Source organism: Oryzias latipes, chromosome 11, assembly GCF_002234675.1.
Source record: "Oryzias latipes chromosome 11, ASM223467v1".
In the NCBI taxonomy this organism is placed as follows: domain Eukaryota; kingdom Metazoa; phylum Chordata; class Actinopteri; order Beloniformes; family Adrianichthyidae; genus Oryzias; species Oryzias latipes.
The window spans coordinates 25,559,637-25,576,045 of NC_019869.2; the positions used below are offsets into that span (position 1 = coordinate 25,559,637).

General features: G+C 44.6%; 1 protein-coding gene across 6 annotated transcripts in view; it reads right to left on the reverse strand.

Annotated features, from left to right (window-relative positions):
• Positions 1-16,409, reverse strand: part of LOC101171180 (FH1/FH2 domain-containing protein 3) — a 68,980-nt gene that overhangs the window by 2,331 nt on the left and 50,240 nt on the right. For 5 of the 6 annotated variants that reach the window (XM_023960230.1, XM_023960232.1, XM_023960233.1 and 2 more), the window contains 16 exons: positions 15,077-15,136; positions 14,867-15,001; positions 12,277-12,327; positions 9,966-10,174; positions 7,459-7,776; positions 6,635-7,341; positions 6,135-6,275; positions 4,693-4,851; positions 4,433-4,615; positions 3,702-3,821; positions 3,465-3,626; positions 3,165-3,355; positions 1,443-1,647; positions 1,325-1,348; positions 879-1,089; positions 640-804 (listed from right to left, as the gene is read on the reverse strand). In XM_023960230.1, the coding sequence (XP_023815998.1) occupies positions 640-804; positions 879-1,089; positions 1,325-1,348; positions 1,443-1,647; positions 3,165-3,355; positions 3,465-3,626; positions 3,702-3,821; positions 4,433-4,615; positions 4,693-4,851; positions 6,135-6,275; positions 6,635-7,341; positions 7,459-7,776; positions 9,966-10,174; positions 12,277-12,327; positions 14,867-15,001; positions 15,077-15,136 (3,041 nt within the window). The remainder of the gene's footprint in view (positions 1-639; positions 805-878; positions 1,090-1,324; positions 1,349-1,442; positions 1,648-3,164; positions 3,356-3,464; positions 3,627-3,701; positions 3,822-4,432; positions 4,616-4,692; positions 4,852-6,134; positions 6,276-6,634; positions 7,342-7,458; positions 7,777-9,965; positions 10,175-12,276; positions 12,328-14,866; positions 15,002-15,076; positions 15,137-16,409) is intronic. The other variant, XM_023960231.1, reaches the window with a different exon arrangement.

Sequence of the window (16,409 nt, forward strand, 5' to 3'; positions counted from 1 at the left end):
AACTAAAAATTAAGATTTTTTAGTCAGACTATTGTAGTCGGTGCAGCTAAATCAAACCGAGACACACATTGATGCGTCCACGTCTGCCTGCCTTGGCGTTAAAATGAAATAGCAGCCGCCGTGTCAACAACCGCTTGTGTTGGTGTGGAGGAAACTGCAGTGATGCACGGAAGCGTACTGCATTCAATACAAAAAAATAACACGATTGATCTTCGCTTTCATTTTTCATGATTTTTGTTCTAATATTTTTAAGAACTACAAAAGCATGTCTGAACTTAAAAACAGGCTGGAGTTGGACTTCTGCCCAAATTTCAATACGAATCTCCTTAAACTCTTATTTTTTTCATGTATTTTTGCATCCCAAATATTAAAATTTTCAGTCAGTTTTCACAAACTTTTCACGGACCTAAGATTGTACTTTCACAATCCCAAACTTTTGCAGGGGATTCCTGCTGGGACGAACCCTGGCATAACATAATTAAAACAGAAGGCAGGAGTGGGGCTTTAAGACGCTTTGTGCTCATTTGCAGCAGGAACTGCTGCTCCCTGCTGGTTGTGTTTTGTTCTCCCTGCTGATGTGGTCACACCGTCTACAACTTTTTGCACTGCTGTGAAGAGGAGGTTTCTCTTATGTCGTACATGATTTCCGGTTGGCCCTGGACCTCCTGCGCTCTCTGGGCTGTGTTCTGGTTCCTGGACCCTGTGTGGCAGACCGGACGATCCGCTCCATGATCTCGTCTGCAGCATCGTCTCCACATGTCTGAGCGTCCTCTGCGGGTGGAGTCCACGCCTGCATGCTGCGCCCTGCACAGACAGGTGACACGAGCTTCAGCGCCTGAACGCCACAGCCGCTCTCAGAGAGATTTCATCTCCTTCACCTCCTCGTCCAGGCCGGGACCTGGTTCTGGTGCGCAGACCCGGCACTCCGCCCTCTCTATCGGCGCTGCCGCTCAGGCTGCTCCTCAGCACTGCTGTCATGTGCTCGTGCTCTGCGGCGTCCTCGGCGTGGCCCAGCCCCTGAGGCTGCTCCACCTCCTGGGTGCCACTGGGGGCGCCGCTGCTGCTGCTTGAGCCGCCGGGACCAGAATGCTGAGAAGAGACCAGAGCAGAGGATCAGAAACCTGGCAGAGCAGCGTTTTAAACTTAACCAAAAACACTCTCAAGATGAGTCATCCTTCACATCCTCCAACCTGTGGAGGTCACAGCTGCACTTGCTCAGGAAAAACTCCAAATGATGCAATACTGTTAGTGTCTCCATGCACTCACACACACACACACACACACACACACACACATGCAGGCAAGCTGGCACACATATGGATACCTCACGCTCTTCTTCATCATCAGACTACAGGGGAGAGGAAGAGCGCGAGTTAGAGAGCAGACTGAAGGAAAAAGGAAGAGACGCAGCTGCTCAAAGATCGTCTGCATGAGATGCTCACAGGAGCGTTTACGTCCATGATCATCTTTCCTCGGGTCTTGTTGCGTTCGCGGTGGTCGGCTCGCTTCTGCTTCTGCTGCAGCACGCGCTCGCGGGTGGTTCGGTACTCCAGCGCAAACTCGCTCAGGATTTTGCTGAACCTGTTGACGCTGATCTCTCTGACGCTGTAGGGAGGATGGCCGAGGTACAGCAGGAAGGAGTGGAACCTGCACAGGCACACATACATCGAATCAAACAGTGTGCAAAACAAATTTTATAGGATTAAAATGGCTTTTCTGATGATTACATGGTTCACATCTTTATGAAACAGGAGCAGAGAAAAAATGCAGAGTCATTTGTGTTAAAAAAAGTTCTTACAAGACTACAGCTTCAAATACCTCTACATGGGGCAATAGGGAGGAGGCCAAGAGAAGAAATTCAGACTAAGCTTTAAAGTCCCATTAGCTCAACTTTTTCTGTTGTTCCCTCCTAGGGAGTAGAACCCCCCCCCCCCCCCCCCCAACAAAAAACAACAAAAAACTGTGACAAAATAAGCTAAACATGTCAAACTTTAATACCATATCAAAATCTTAAAAATTCCTACTGCTAGAAACTAGAAAAAAAATTCAATAATTTACGTTGTAAGAACAATAACATTAAACCTATGTGTAAAAAGAAACACAAAGTTGTGTTAAAGGCTGCAATGTGTTCACTTTGTGCCACACATCTTTTCAAAACGAGGTTGCAGGTTTGTTACTCTCAAGTCCTGCTCATTATTGAGCCCTGCTCTGTTCTTTGTTTTCAAAGTGGCAACAGCAGAAAATCTGCCAAAGAGAGGACGGAGAATGGAAGCAGAATGCCCCCAGCCTTCTGCCCCATGGGTGGAGGCTCCCTTTCCACACAGAGTTCAGTGTCTGTGCTGTAAACCTCCTCCTCAGGGTGGAGTCTGAGTGATTTCAATGGACTGATCCTCCTCAGCAGATCTTAAACCAGCAGCTGCTGCTGCGTTAAATGGATCTGTCAGCCAGTCGTATTGATCACTGCTGTCTGGGAAATATTTGAGAAAGCATCCTGGCAGGGAAGACATCTACAAACTGAATGATCCTTTAAGTATCATTCACTTTGAATGTTCTCAAACTATGGGGCGCGCCTCCCTGGGGGGGCATGGAGGTATTACATCCATGTTGAGAACCACTGCCTTAGCTGTTACACACTTCGGTGAGTGACAGCTGTGACCCCTCCCCTGGGGGAGCAGTGAGCTGCAGACACAGCTGTGCTCAGAAAACCTTTAGGAAGTTTGACGCCCCTTAATGCTGCGTGTCAAGCAGGGGGGCCATGTTCAAGGCCACTGAGCTGGTTTTATCCACAGATATTTCAGAGCAAATAATTTGGGGAAGTGTTAGTTTATTTAACAGTATTCTGACTTTAAAGTGAGACACTCCAAAGTCAAAAGTATCTGCACCTCCTGTCAAAACCTGCTAAAGCTGTTCAGACAGAGGTTCCTCATTTTGTGCCAAAGAACTTAATGCTCCTCTGCAACAACTAATCACAGCCAGACTTCCTTTCCTCACTGCGCTGCATCATAGTCACACAATCATCATCATCATCCACAGTGGAGTGATGTCTGTTTGTGATTTCACCTCTGACGGATCTGTCCATCAGAACGCCAGCTGCCTTCTTCTCTTTGATAGGGTTTTGTTTATGAATGGAACAGAAGAAACGTCCTGTGTGGGGGCGGATGTACCTGTTGATGATCCTTCGGTGAACCGTCTTCAGGATAATGATCCTCTCGGCGCAGTCTTTAAGGAAGTCGGACATCTTCTGTTTTAGCTGAGGCTTCATCTCATGCTTGGCAATGACTTTCAGATGGTCCCATGAGGCTTTGCAGCGCCGCTCCATCTGGCACAGGTTTTCCTGCAGCTGGTCGAAATCCACCTGAACAGAAGATTTCCCAGAAACACCATGAAAAGCACTTCCATCTACAGACTGGAGGGGTGGGCTTCTGATGGTTTCTTGGGTGTGGAGCTGCCGCCCGTCGTCGTACCTTTGCTGAGCGGGTGATCGCTCCGATCTCTGAGTACAGGTCGGTGCTCTGGGGGAAGTTTTCCACCACCACCGTGCAGACATGGTGGAGCAGCGACTGCTTGTGAACCGTGTCCTTCACTTCTGGAACCTTCTCCAGGTAGGTCAGCTCAAAGCCTTTGGCCTTGAAAAACCCCATGAATGCATGTCAGCGCCGTGAGCAGCATGTGCTGCAGTAAACAAAGCAGTCCGGACTCACATTGGTGCCGTTGAGGAAGTTTCCAATGGAGAGCAGGGTGGAGAGGATGTAGCGCAGAGTTTTGTTTTTCTCCAGTTGCTCCATCCCCTCCTTCAGATCTTGCAGTGGCTCCACCACTTCCTAAAGGCCCATGAGCAAACAGTAACCATTAATCAGGAGCAGAGGTCTATAGGGCTGAAAAAACATTGGCATAGCGAGCAGGTGCACCCAGCCTCCAACCACAGATCATCTGCTCTCGATTAAGGAGATGAGATGTTGCTTCAAGCTGTCTGCTTGCATGTAGAACATTAAGTGAAGTCTTTGTTTTGCGCAGCAGGAGGTTGTGGGTTTGTTGTCCTGTAATAAACCCTCCTGAAGCAGATGGCTCCAGAGGCTCGGGTCAGGAGGGAGGAACGCTGCCTTTCATTGGAAAAGAGGAAGCGTATGAAGATGCTTCCAGGCCTGAAGAACGGCGTGACCCTCAGAGTTCAGGATCTGAGGTTCTGCCTCGGAAACCTCTCCTCCTGGTCTGAATTCTTTGTCAGGGCAATACCGGTCCACCAATAACAATGTGCTGCTAATAAGCGTGCATGTTTGAGATGATGTAACTCCATTGAAGTTTAGAGGATGTTGTGTGGGGGGCTGGGAGAGTGCTCATGCAGAGCAGTTTCACTCAGACTCTGAGTTTTCTCCTGCTTCATGTTCTGCTTTTGTTTTTCAAACAGTGATAAGGTGTGAAGGCCTGGACCGACCTTTTCCGTAGCTTCTTGGTCCATCTTAAAGGCCCAGAGGTGGAGTCTGGCAGAGAGCTCACTGATGGAGGACAGAGTGAGGAGAAACTGCTCTGCAGAACCCAACGGCACATCCGGATTGGCCAACTGGGCCTCTTGGATCTTCTGCTTCTCCTCCTCCGTTGGGATCATTGTCAGGAGTTTCTGGGGGGGGGGGGACAGTTCAGGTTCAAATGAGCAACAGTGAGGGCGTGTTTTCATTTCCCCTCTAAACCCCGTACCTCTATGCCTTCCTTGTTGAGAGCGTATTCGTCAAAGTTGAGGATGGCTGTCTTGATGGTTCGAGGCGGCGGCAGGACCGTCAGCCCGATGTTGATGGCGTTGCTTCTCTTGGAGTCCAAAACGATGATCTCCTGACGTTTGCCATCAGCTGCTGTTTTCTAGATTAAAAATACCAAAGAAGACCACAGAAGGAACATCTACAGCAAATCCAAGCTGCCTAACCCGGTCCTTGACCCTGTAGAGTCCATTACATCCAAAAACAGGAAATTCAAAGTCTTTGGAAATAAGATGTTTTTAAGCCTTTAGATGGAATCCAGAACATTTAGCAAAATCCTTTATTATGAGATACAGATAGAGTTTCAATTATGATATGTTAAATGATTTGGCAATCTTCTGTTCAGGAAAAGAATCACCCAATTTACCCAATGATGCTCACCAAAGGTTTTTTTTTAAAATTTGCCAAACTCTCTCCCACCAAAAGTGTTCACGGAAGCGGCCATTTTGAAATGAGCAGGAAAAGCCCTTCTACTGCCCCTAGTGGACTGATGATGAGTTACAGTGCTAAAAACAAAAGTCCAAGGTACATTACATGTTTTAAAGAAGATTTGGCTCATGCTACTGAGATAGAGGTCTCAGAAATGTGTTTATCAAATACCCTCCCCGATATATGGTTAAGACATACAGCCTATTTCCCAGCATTCCCAGCTTTATTTGGATCAGGTTTGTTTGGTCAACTGGATGCCTCAATACTGTGATCCAAATCCAAATGTAATATTTGAGAGTTTGGATCTTAAAGAGCTGGTTAAGCACCTGACTGTATGCACTGAAAATTATACATTTATTTCAGGGTCTAATTTTAAATATTGGTCCTGTTCAGGGTCCCGATGATGCTGGACTGTAGTCCAGCTGCTGAATTATGACGCATGTATCATGAAAGACTGAAATTTCATATGTGTAAATGTGCAAAATGTAGGTAGTGGCTGAGTGAGTTCCAACCACTATACCACAGTGCAGCCCTCCTCTCTTTTTAGTGATGTTCACAAAAATATTGCTTTTTAGGACTTTTTGCATGTTTTACTTTGTCACATCTTTGTACACCTTAAATAATTTTACAGTTAGAAACATTTTAAATGATTCACTTCTTTCTATTTGTAAATTCTTTCTTAATGTTATTGTCTGTCTGTTTCTCCCACCCCTGTTTCCTTCAGGGTCCATTACTTGGACTACTGGACGTCTCTGTTCATCCTTTGGTCCATCAGAACCTTTTTATTCTGTTAAAATTCTTCTCGGTAAAACATTGTGCTTCACTCCACACTCCTTCTGCAGGAAAAGCATCTGGACTCTAACTTTAGGAATGCAGACATTTCACAAGAGCGACCTTCTCTGGGATGGATTTAGCAAACTCTAGGAAACTCTGAATCATTTCCAGTCGGATGTTTACCTTTGTAACTGATATCTCCTTTGACTTGGTCTCAAACAGGTTCTCCAGTTTGGCTGTGTCCAGCTTGACTGTGTCCAGTTTGGACCAGAATGAGTCTCCCCCTCGTTTGTAGTCCCTGTACTGACAGTCTGTGGGCCGAACCTGATTAGAAACAGAAGATGGAGGAACTGCGTTATGCAGCGGAATGCAATAAACTCCCATTTCCTACAATAAAAAGGCAGAAATGAAAGCAGCGTGACAGTTCAGCAGCAATAGGAATGCGAGCCGTCATTGTAGATGTCTCTTTAGTCCTGAAATGGAGCTCAAAGCCCCTTTGGGCAGCTCAACCGGATGGTCTGCTACCTGGTGAGCACAGAGGAACCAACGGTCTCTACAGGACTTCCTGCTTGAAGATGAAGGTCGTTTGAATGGAACTAGGAGTTTCAATCATTTCGTCGTTCTGGAACGATCTCACGGATACTCAGAGGGGAAGAAGGCAAGACAGGAGCGCTGGGACTTACTTCACTCCAGAAGAGTCGGATGGTCTTCTTCTTTTTGTTGAACAGAGGCTGCTCCTGGGGGGCCAGCCCTGGCATCGGAGAGCTAAAGGACGGTGGAGGTGGAGGCCTCATGCTGCCCATCAAAGGAGGGGGCAAGGGGCAGATGCCTAGCACTGGTGGAGGTGGTGGAAAGCGTGGGATGAAGGGTAGAGGGGGCGGCGGGGGTGGGAGGTCACTGCATCCTCCCATCAGAACAGCGTCCAGAATGTCCTTGTCGTCCTCATCCGTCAGGTCGGTGAAGTTGGCGTCTCCGATGCGCAGCTCTCGGGGGCTGGACATGAGCTGGTCCCAGATGGTGTCCGACTCTTTCTTGGGCGCGGGGGGCGGAGGGAGCTCATTGACCGGGTCGTCCGGGTGGGGGTGGGGCAAGCCGGCGTCCTTGATCAGGTCTCCGAACCGCTCGGCAATCTGACGGATGCTCCCGCGATGGTCTGACTTGTCGTCCTTCTTGTTTTCCCCGTCGCCGCGTTCTCCGCTGGCATCCTGGTCTGTCTCTCTGTCCTCACCTTCTCCTTTCTCCTTCTCCTTCTCCACCTCCTCCTCTTCCTCCTCCTCCTCCTCGCATGGTTTCTTGTTTTGGGAGTAGAGCATGTCCAGCATGAAGAGTTTGCTGTTGAGGAGTTTGTTGCAACTGTCGCTGACTTCTGCTTCCTTTAGGCCTGGGGGGCCTAAAGGAGGAGAGAAGGTCAAAAGGTCAACAAGCTTCCAGCCAGACAAACGTACAGCCAAGGAGCTAAAGAGGAACAAAGATGGACTTTATCAAGCGTCGTGAAACATGTACCAACCATTCTCCCCGGTTCCCCTCTCCTCTCGCTCTAAAGTGCTGCTGGCAGAGGAGATGCTGGACGCTGAGCAGTTGTCTTTCTCGTTTACTTCCTCATTCTGTCGCTCCTTATCACTCAGGATGCCACTGTCCTCCTCCACCTCCTCTTCTCTCTGCTTCTGCGGCTCCTGCTCCTCAGCTTCCTCCTCTTCCTTCTCTGCTGCCGCTTCCTCCTGTTCTCCCTCCTCTTCTTTGTGTTCGTCCTCCTCTTCAGCAGCGGGCTCTTCCTCTCTGTCCTCCGCTTCCACTCCGCCGCCGTCGCTTGAATCTGTGGCTTTCCCTTTCAGGAGAAAGTTCATGTTATATCACTGCATGCACAGATCCTTCCTCATCAGAGCTGCAAATGTTCTCATTTTAGCCTGGAACCCCGTTTGATTTAAAGCCATCTCTGTTCAGGCTGAGCAAATTCACATTTGGGACAGAAAGCCTGGTTGTTGTAAGACTGGAAATTGAGAATTCAGTTCCTGTTTGGGTGAAAACAGTCGTGCAGATGGAACACACCAGCACAGTGCGTGCACTAACGCAGGCAGGGTTAGAAAAACACAACACCCCGGGCCTCAAATACACCCGTCTGTGAGCTACGCCACCTCCACCCCTGCCTCACAGCCACTGCAAAGCAAGGCTGTTTTCTTACACAAGATGTGTTGGCATCAAAAGCCCTTTCAAAAGCCAATCTGACCTTTGCACTCATTTCCTCTCTGTGTGAATATTTTTTTTCCATTTTTCTTCCCTCCCCAATGGTCTTTCCTCCTTTTCTCCAGTCTGTATCCTTTCTTCCTCTTTTAGTCCAAAACTGCACGCTAATTTCAATGATAAGATGCAAAGTGAAACAACTTAAGAATGATTGCTGGGGGATGCACTGTTGGGAGTCAAACTAGCAGCCTTCTGGTTTTCATTAAAACTCTTCAGCAATCTAACTGGCAGAGTTCAAAGCCTGAAAAGAGGCCAAAGGCTTCAACACGGATGCATCGCTCAAGTTAAACCTTACATCTGATGCCCTCTTTGATTATCCTGACCCGTATGTGTCCAATTTTGACCTCCTGAATAGTCTCTTCTCTTTTTCTCTTAAGTCTCATAAGTAAAAAAAAAAAAAAACAGAGAGTGAATACCGTAAAAGACAGAATGACTTTGAGTGTTACTTAAGTCTTGGTCACATGCACCCATACTTGGATTGATCCGTACAGGTGCTGTAGGTTTTTGGGTTTCCAGGTCCGTAGAGAGGAGCTGCTGCATCCTAAGAGGAGCGCAGGGATGTCTCCCAGTTCCCTTAAGGCTCGTGAATGACGCGCTCATGACGGAGGAGGCTGCTGACGGTGTCCTTACTCTAGTTGTTTTCCGGGTGCAAGGACTAGCTCCTTACTGACCGCACACAGGGCGCCTAAGGGGCCCCCTTATCACATAAACAGCACTAACGGGCTCCTTGTGCAGTTGACAGAATTTGAGGGATTGGAAAACAGAAAAAGCCGTGTGACGTGTGTGCCTTACTTTACCCTTACATGACGTATAATTATTTGCTACCACCTGTCAGAGCAAACCCACAGAAAAACTGTTCATGATAATGTTTTGCTCTACAGAATCACAGAGCGATCTACTACATTGATATTTCAGGCGGGCTACCTCTGTGTCTCGTACAGGTTTGAGTATTTTTCACCTGCAGACAGCTCCTGTCCACACAAAAGGGGAGCTGTGACCAAGGCTGTAAGTAAAAGGCGTACACTTGTAAAGCACTGTGGCTCACTAACTGTGCGGCTGGATTTATCCAATATTGCTCGCCATTATTTTTGCGGCGCCAATGGGCCATGGAACCATAGGCTCAGCGACGGGTAGGGGGGCAGGGGTTGCTCCGAGCCAATAGTCCCGCCCACAAACCAGAATTAATGAACAACTGTCGCTGGGCATAAAATGTCTTACAAACGACAGCGCTAAAAAATAGCAGCTAATGTTAGGAAAAAGATGCTAATGTAGCCAAACCAAATGAGAAAAGAGTGAAAAAAAATGTAGAAAAGGCTGAAAGTTAATTTTTCTATGCTAAATTTGTATCTATCTTAAGAAAATATTAATAAATAATGCTCAGCATTGCTAAAAAAAAAAAAATCAATCCATTGCTAAAGCTGCTTATGTTAGATGCTAAATGCTAATTTAGCCGAGTCAAAGGAGGAAAAAAGTTGAAGACGACTAAATGATTTTTTTAATACTTAATTCTTAAAATGTTTCAGAAAGTGTATTTTTTTTTTAAAGTCCTAAAATGCAACAAATGCCGTTTTTAGGCCGGCTGCATGTGTTGCATTGTTTAACATTAAATGATGAGTTTGATGAGGAAAGGTTAATGTTGTTTTAGAACTTAAACATTTATCTAGTGAACTGGATCAAACAGAGGTTACTACTATGCCCATCTACATGTTGTAATTACCCTAAATATTGAATCATTTCCTGGTTTTGTTAATCCCACATGGACCACATGAATCGTACCCGTCTCAGAGAGCGCGACTGGCGTCACCGCCTCCACCTCTGCCTCTGCGTCCTCCTGCGAGGCGAAGGAAGATGGGGTGCTGCTGCGCGGCGATGAAGGCCAGGCCTCGGAGGGCTCAAAGCTTAGGTTGAGGTCAGGGCGAGTCCTTGACCCTCGGACACGCTCCTTCTCATACTCCTCTGCGGCCAAGCGCTCCACGTTCTTATACCTGAGGAGCAGCAACAAAAGAAGACAAGAACAAATACACATTTAATTTGAGTTTTCTCTGTGTTGGTCTTCATCCTAACAGCTCCCCCAAAACAAGTCTCTAATGTCTGCCAAGGCTCCAATAATGTTTACCATTCAACCCAACTATTTATCTGTGTTGCAGTTACTTCCCCCACATTATAATACCCCCAACTTCACTACTTTACTCAGTTTTTGTCCACAAAGCTCTCTGCATTCTATTCCCAAAGGTTACCACCCTCCTCTCTTCCTGATTGATCAGGTCAAAACATCATCAGTTCACGCATCCAATCTGTGCGATTTAGACAAGAGAAGACAATTTTACAGACCATGAAAGGAAAGCAGCAGGAGGAAAGAAAGTAGAAATCAGGAAAAGTGAATGTTGGTTTGATTGTCGAGAGGCTACAGATTACAAGTTATTCAGACAAAACCTGTTCAAGATGCTTGCCCATCAGCTTCCTCTTCCCTTGGTCTTCCTCGCTCCGCTACACTGTAATCCAGCTATCATCCATTCAACCTGCAGGCCAGCACAGAGACTGGGGGCACTGATTCGGCTCGCCTCTTTCCTCAAACCCCTCCTCTTTCCCACCAAACTGCAAATGACTGGAGCTTCTGTTCAACCTTCATTAGGATCAAGCCACTTCAGGGCTCTCAAGGAAACAGACCCCAACACACACCAGCTTGTTGGGGTTCATCTGCATGAACTGAAAGCCAAAGGGAGTGTGTGCTGCACGGTTCTGCACAGCCCACGTCCTTCTACATCCAGATTAAAGAGATGTGTGGTAGAAGTCCAGGGGCAGAAGCAGGTCTCTGGGGAGCAGATTCTGTATGCAAAACTCCCTGCTATCAGGTTTAGTGAGTGGCCTCATCAAACCCTTTTGATCCAATCAAACATAATAAGATTACAGAGAGGAGACGGTCTTTAAAAAAAATGCAATTTGATACAAAAACTTTAACTAGCAACCATGTTTTATTGTGCTGGAAATGAGTAAACATAATAACTGAACAGTTTTTAGTCAGTGTTTTCAAAAAAATGTTGGTTTCGATTATTAGGCTCGTTGCACTTTACTAATTCCTTCAGTCAAATCCAAAAATGCTTTGATGATCTCCAGAAAGATTCAGAAAATTATTCTGGGATTTGCTTGGAGTCGCAGACTCACAAACATACTATGGATGCCACACGCTAACCCAACCCATGTTTCTTTACACAGGACAACAAACAGACAATAATCACTAATAAGTTTACAAAAAAAACCAAAAAAACATCACTGAAATGAAACTTTACATCCAAACAATACTATGATGAAAAAAACAAACAAATGTTATGTAAAGACTACCAGACTAAAAGACAAAAATTGGGATGATGTTAAATAAAATAGCACATCATCAGAGTATCACACCATCCAAAAAACCTCACCAATAAAAGGGGAAGTTTTCTGATTTTCTGAGCTGTAAAACATATATTTACTGTAAACAAATATACACTACTGACAGTCCAAAGATTGTTCTTTTTTTATTAAATCAATCTCTGTTCCTTCCTTACTGGTGCCTGTTCTTCATTCAGCAACCTTTTGGTAGTTTTCCTGCTTCGGTTGTGTTTTAAAACTTTTGAATGAAAGACAAAAAAACAATCAAGGCACTAAATAAAGGCTGAAAATGCTGGAGGACAGCAAATCCAACGCTCACTCTTTTCCTCAATTGACTCAGCGTGATCAGCCCCAAAGCGAACATGACCTTGCATACCCTTTCCACTAAACTTCCTGCTTCCTCTGAGTCGCATCAGCCCAGCATCAGACCTCATGAATATTCGTACGCGAGCGCACATGCCTCAGAGATCAGCCGTGCGTTTACAGCTCCACACAGCCCACAATCAGGTTTTCCCATGGCGCGTTGCCAAACCTATCAGACACTTGGCGGCGAGAACAAGCTGAAGCACAGATCCTTAAAGGAGGAGAAAATCAGATCAGCCCCCCACCCCCCTGTCCCGCAAAGCGCCTGGCAGCCCTGAGCGCCGCTCTAACCTGAAAACAATTACACTTCCCAAAGCGGCGGTCCCATGGCGTTCCCACAGGGTTACTCACTCACCTCTCCTCTCGCGCAAGTCTGGCCTCTTCCATTTTATCCACATAGTCGCGGCTGTCAGACACAAAGAGAAACAAGGCTTCAGGTTAACAATCTGCTGTGCACCAGCGGGCTCTCCTGTCCACCTGCCAGGAGGAATCGAGCACATGCTGGGCACGCAGGAAGCAACAAAGGAAACAAAAACAGTTGTTTTCCTTTCATAGCTCATAAAAAATAACTGATGTTTTACTAATGAAACATAGAAAATGACCCTGACACAGTTAGAAAGTGGAAAAAACAGAAACAGCTTTAAAAGTGAAGCAGTGGAGTTTTTTAAATGACCTTGTAAACCAAATATTGTGTTTTGCTCAAAGGCGTGGCCGTCTTGAGGTTTAAATATGGTCTCAGTTGCTTTTAAAAGTGACTCGTAGCTTCCCTCCTTCCTAAACTCTGCTGTTTTCAAAAAAGTCTGTCATGATTTTTGTTTTTTTTAAATAAAATATATTGAAATTATTAAATGCATTTATAGTTGTCATGGTTCTAAGGTTCCCATCTAAGAAACCTTAATTTTAATCGTACATAAAAAATTGTAAAGTTTCTGAGCTTTTGATGTCAAGAAAACTTAACCAAGCCAGCCACACGGGGCAGAACGGCAGCATGGCTGGTTGTTTCATGTGGATTTTACCTGGGAAGGATGACAGCATCTTTTTTGTTAAGGACATAATACCAGGCAGCAGTGGATGCAGTTTATTTTTCACAGACAGAAACTCAGCTGTTTGTTTGAAATGCTTTTTGAGGGTCAGTTTTGTAAACCAAGCCTGGTTTAAAAAACTCCATTTGCCACAAACCTGCTTTTAAACCATCGAGAGTTTGACTGTGCCAGGAGTCTGCTGAAAAAAAAGGTGATTCTACATACAAAAAAAACAAAAAAACGTTAGTGTCTGTGTCTACTAAAAGTAAAGTGTTGCTGTAATGCAGGGCTGAGTATCTAAAAACTCAGATATTTCCAATCTTTTCCCAAAAGCTCATGTACAATTATTAGTGACATCCAAGATTGCTGATTCAAAATCTTTATAAATATAGAGTATAGTAGAAATTAGGGCTGGGTATCAATAATAATTTTCAGAATTGCTTTGATTCAATGAATGTTGAATTTACACCGTTTACACATTAAGACATGTTTGTATAGAAATACAACAATAATCTATTTAGGTTTTGAAGAAATTCATATCAATTTGATTTAGTTTATATACTTTAATATTGTAAAAAAGATATGCTCCAACAAAAATGCACAGATCCTTAATATTGTAAACTAATTCCTATTATAAAAATAAATGTTCTGCCTCTCCTGGAGAGCGTTTCAGTTTAGCCAGTAGGTGGAGCTCGCGCTATTGCATTACACTTTTTTTCAGAAGATTAGAGCAACAAACGGTGCTTTCAACCAGAAATGGTAACTAAAACAATGATTCCAAGTAATTTTGAAAATTTCCTACCTGTAAGATTATAGAACTGTTCATTTAGTCAGCAATGTATGTTTATGTCGAACAAGTGTTGGCATTAGCGGTCCAATGGAGAATTCCATTATACCATAGCATCAAGCTAGCAGACGTTGTTTGGCGTCAGGTCACCGGAAAAGGCATAAAATATCCCTTTATACTTTTATGGATCGATTATGGATTAATTAAGCTGGGAACAATTCAGATTGATTAATCCATTTTGTCAACCCAGCCCTTGTAAAAATACAATTCACACAACGAAATTATCACACTAAAAATATTAAAATTAAAGGTATGAACTACTGTCACCAGAAGTAAAGAAATCTTCAGAATAAAGTGAAAATTCTCATCTAAAATTATGTTTTAGATGATATAGTGAAATAGTGTTTTTGGTCCGTCTACTGAAATAAGTTCTGAAAAAACTGATTTAAATGTAATGGACAACTGTAATAAAGAGCTAAAATGAATGTTAATAAATATTATTATAAAAATGACAAAGATCTCGTCATCAACACTGTTATGTCATGTGGCTGTCTGTTAGCAAGTCATACCATAACGTATTTTTATGTGTCTTTATTAACTGCCTTCTTGTCGTCGATCTACTGCAGCTGTAGTCAGAAACGTTGAGGATGGAAAGACTTTGGAGAAAATTGTCAGGATTTGTTCCAAAATGATCCAGAACAACAGATAAATTGAAGTTTTGTTTACTACTGAAGTTAAACAGGAAGTTGACTTTAGTCAGTATTATTGTTTAAAATTATTAATACCACTTCTTTCTTTCAAAATCTTTCTGTGTTTTCATCTGTTCTGTTTATTTGATTCTGATCTCCTGTTCTTAATAAACGTATACATGATGATGATTAAATACATATTAGTTTAATTTTCATTCATCCAGAAAAAATACAAACGTATAGCAACCGTTCAAATATACTTTATAAAATAATGAGAATTATGCTCTAATCTGTGAAATCTTGATCTTGATCTGTAAATCATCACCAAATCTTCAGCTCTAGTTTCTGTAATTCTGTTTGTTTTAGACCCCACAGATGGTTCAATAACTTCCTTCTTAAAAAAGTGGCTAAATTAGTTTGTATGAAGGAATTGGAGCGAAACTCCACCTGTGCTTGTTTCTCTCCTCTCTCTCTATCCTGAGCAGTCGCTCCTCTCGCTCCACACGGCGGCGCTCTCGCTCAGCAGCCAGAGACTCCTGGTGCTGCCTGTAGGAGGATGACAGCAGTCCTCCCAGAGCCGGTCTGAAACACACAAGCAGACATGAAGGACTTGTCTTTGTTTCAGAGCAGGAGCGGCGCTCCATCCAGTCCTCTCACCTGGAGCTGGTGGGCGTGCTTGGCGAGCTGAACGAGGTGTGAGACGCAGGATCTCCGTTCCTGCAGAAGATTACACCAACGAGAAAAAAGAGCTGATTAGACCCAGAGGTCACATGACACCACATCCAGCGTGGCGTGAATCGAGTGAGACCCCGCAGTTACGCAGCAGGAATGCTGCTGGTGCAGCACAGGAGGATCTTATTCACAAACCATGTGTGGCGTTTATTCTGGAAAACGTCCAGACAAGATCCTCACTCTAAATCTGAGAACTTTTGCTAAAAGTCCCACTCCGATCCCCCTTTGATCTATTTTCTATAAGATCCCAGTAGACTTTTAATTATTATGATGCCGTTTTTAGCCAAAATTTAAAAATCAGTGTCGTTTTCTAGGACATATCTTAGTAGTAGCTTTAGGGGCTGTCATCTGAACTTAGTTTTTATAGTTAGAAGATGTTTCACCTCTTATCCAAGAGGCTTTGTCAACTCTGAATTAGCTGGTCTAAGAGCTGGCATATATGCGCTCATAGGGGAGGAGTCAGACCTGAAACTGGATGGCTGAGTAGCTCGGTTGGTAAGGTGAGCAGCTACCATGCAGGAATCCAGGGTTCAATTCCCGGAGGGGAAGAAACAATGGTACTGGGGGCAATTACCATATCAATGGTGAGCAGTTAACATCACTCAGTGAGGGTCCTTAGGCAAGGCCCTTAACGCTACCGCCTCCCGAGCGCAGTTCAGTTGCAGCTCACCGCTCCCCCAGGGGATGGGTCAAATGCGGAGAAGAATTTCCCCATTGAGGGATAAATAAAGTATACGAAAAAAAAAAAAAAGTATCGTCAACTTAGCCTACATGGTTTCGGGTTGTTAAGAGTCCTTTGTCCTCAGCTGGGGGTTGGGGAGCAAGTGACTCCCTCCCCAAACTGGTCATCTCTTTCAGCTGTTAAGGACCCAGGTGGAACTGGTTCGGTTTTTTGGGTTTCAGAACACTGCTGTAGATGGATGGAAGAATTAACCATTCTTATTAAGAGAAGGTTTATCCTTCTTGACAAAGATGGCTTCTTTCACTCCTCACTCAAACCATCCTTTCTCTCTGGCTAGAATTCGGACTTCACTGTCCTTGAACAAGTGGTTTGTGGCCTTCAGGTGGAGATGTACTGCAGACTCAGGTCCACTTGGGTTGGTTCTGTGATGTTGGTAAAGCCGCTTGTGTAGAGGTTGTTTGGTCTCTCCTATATACTGTTCCTTGCAGTTCTCTTTGCAGTGGATAGAGTACACAACATTACTCTGTTTGTAGCTAGGAATTTTGTACTTTGGATGAACCAGTTTTTGTCTAACTT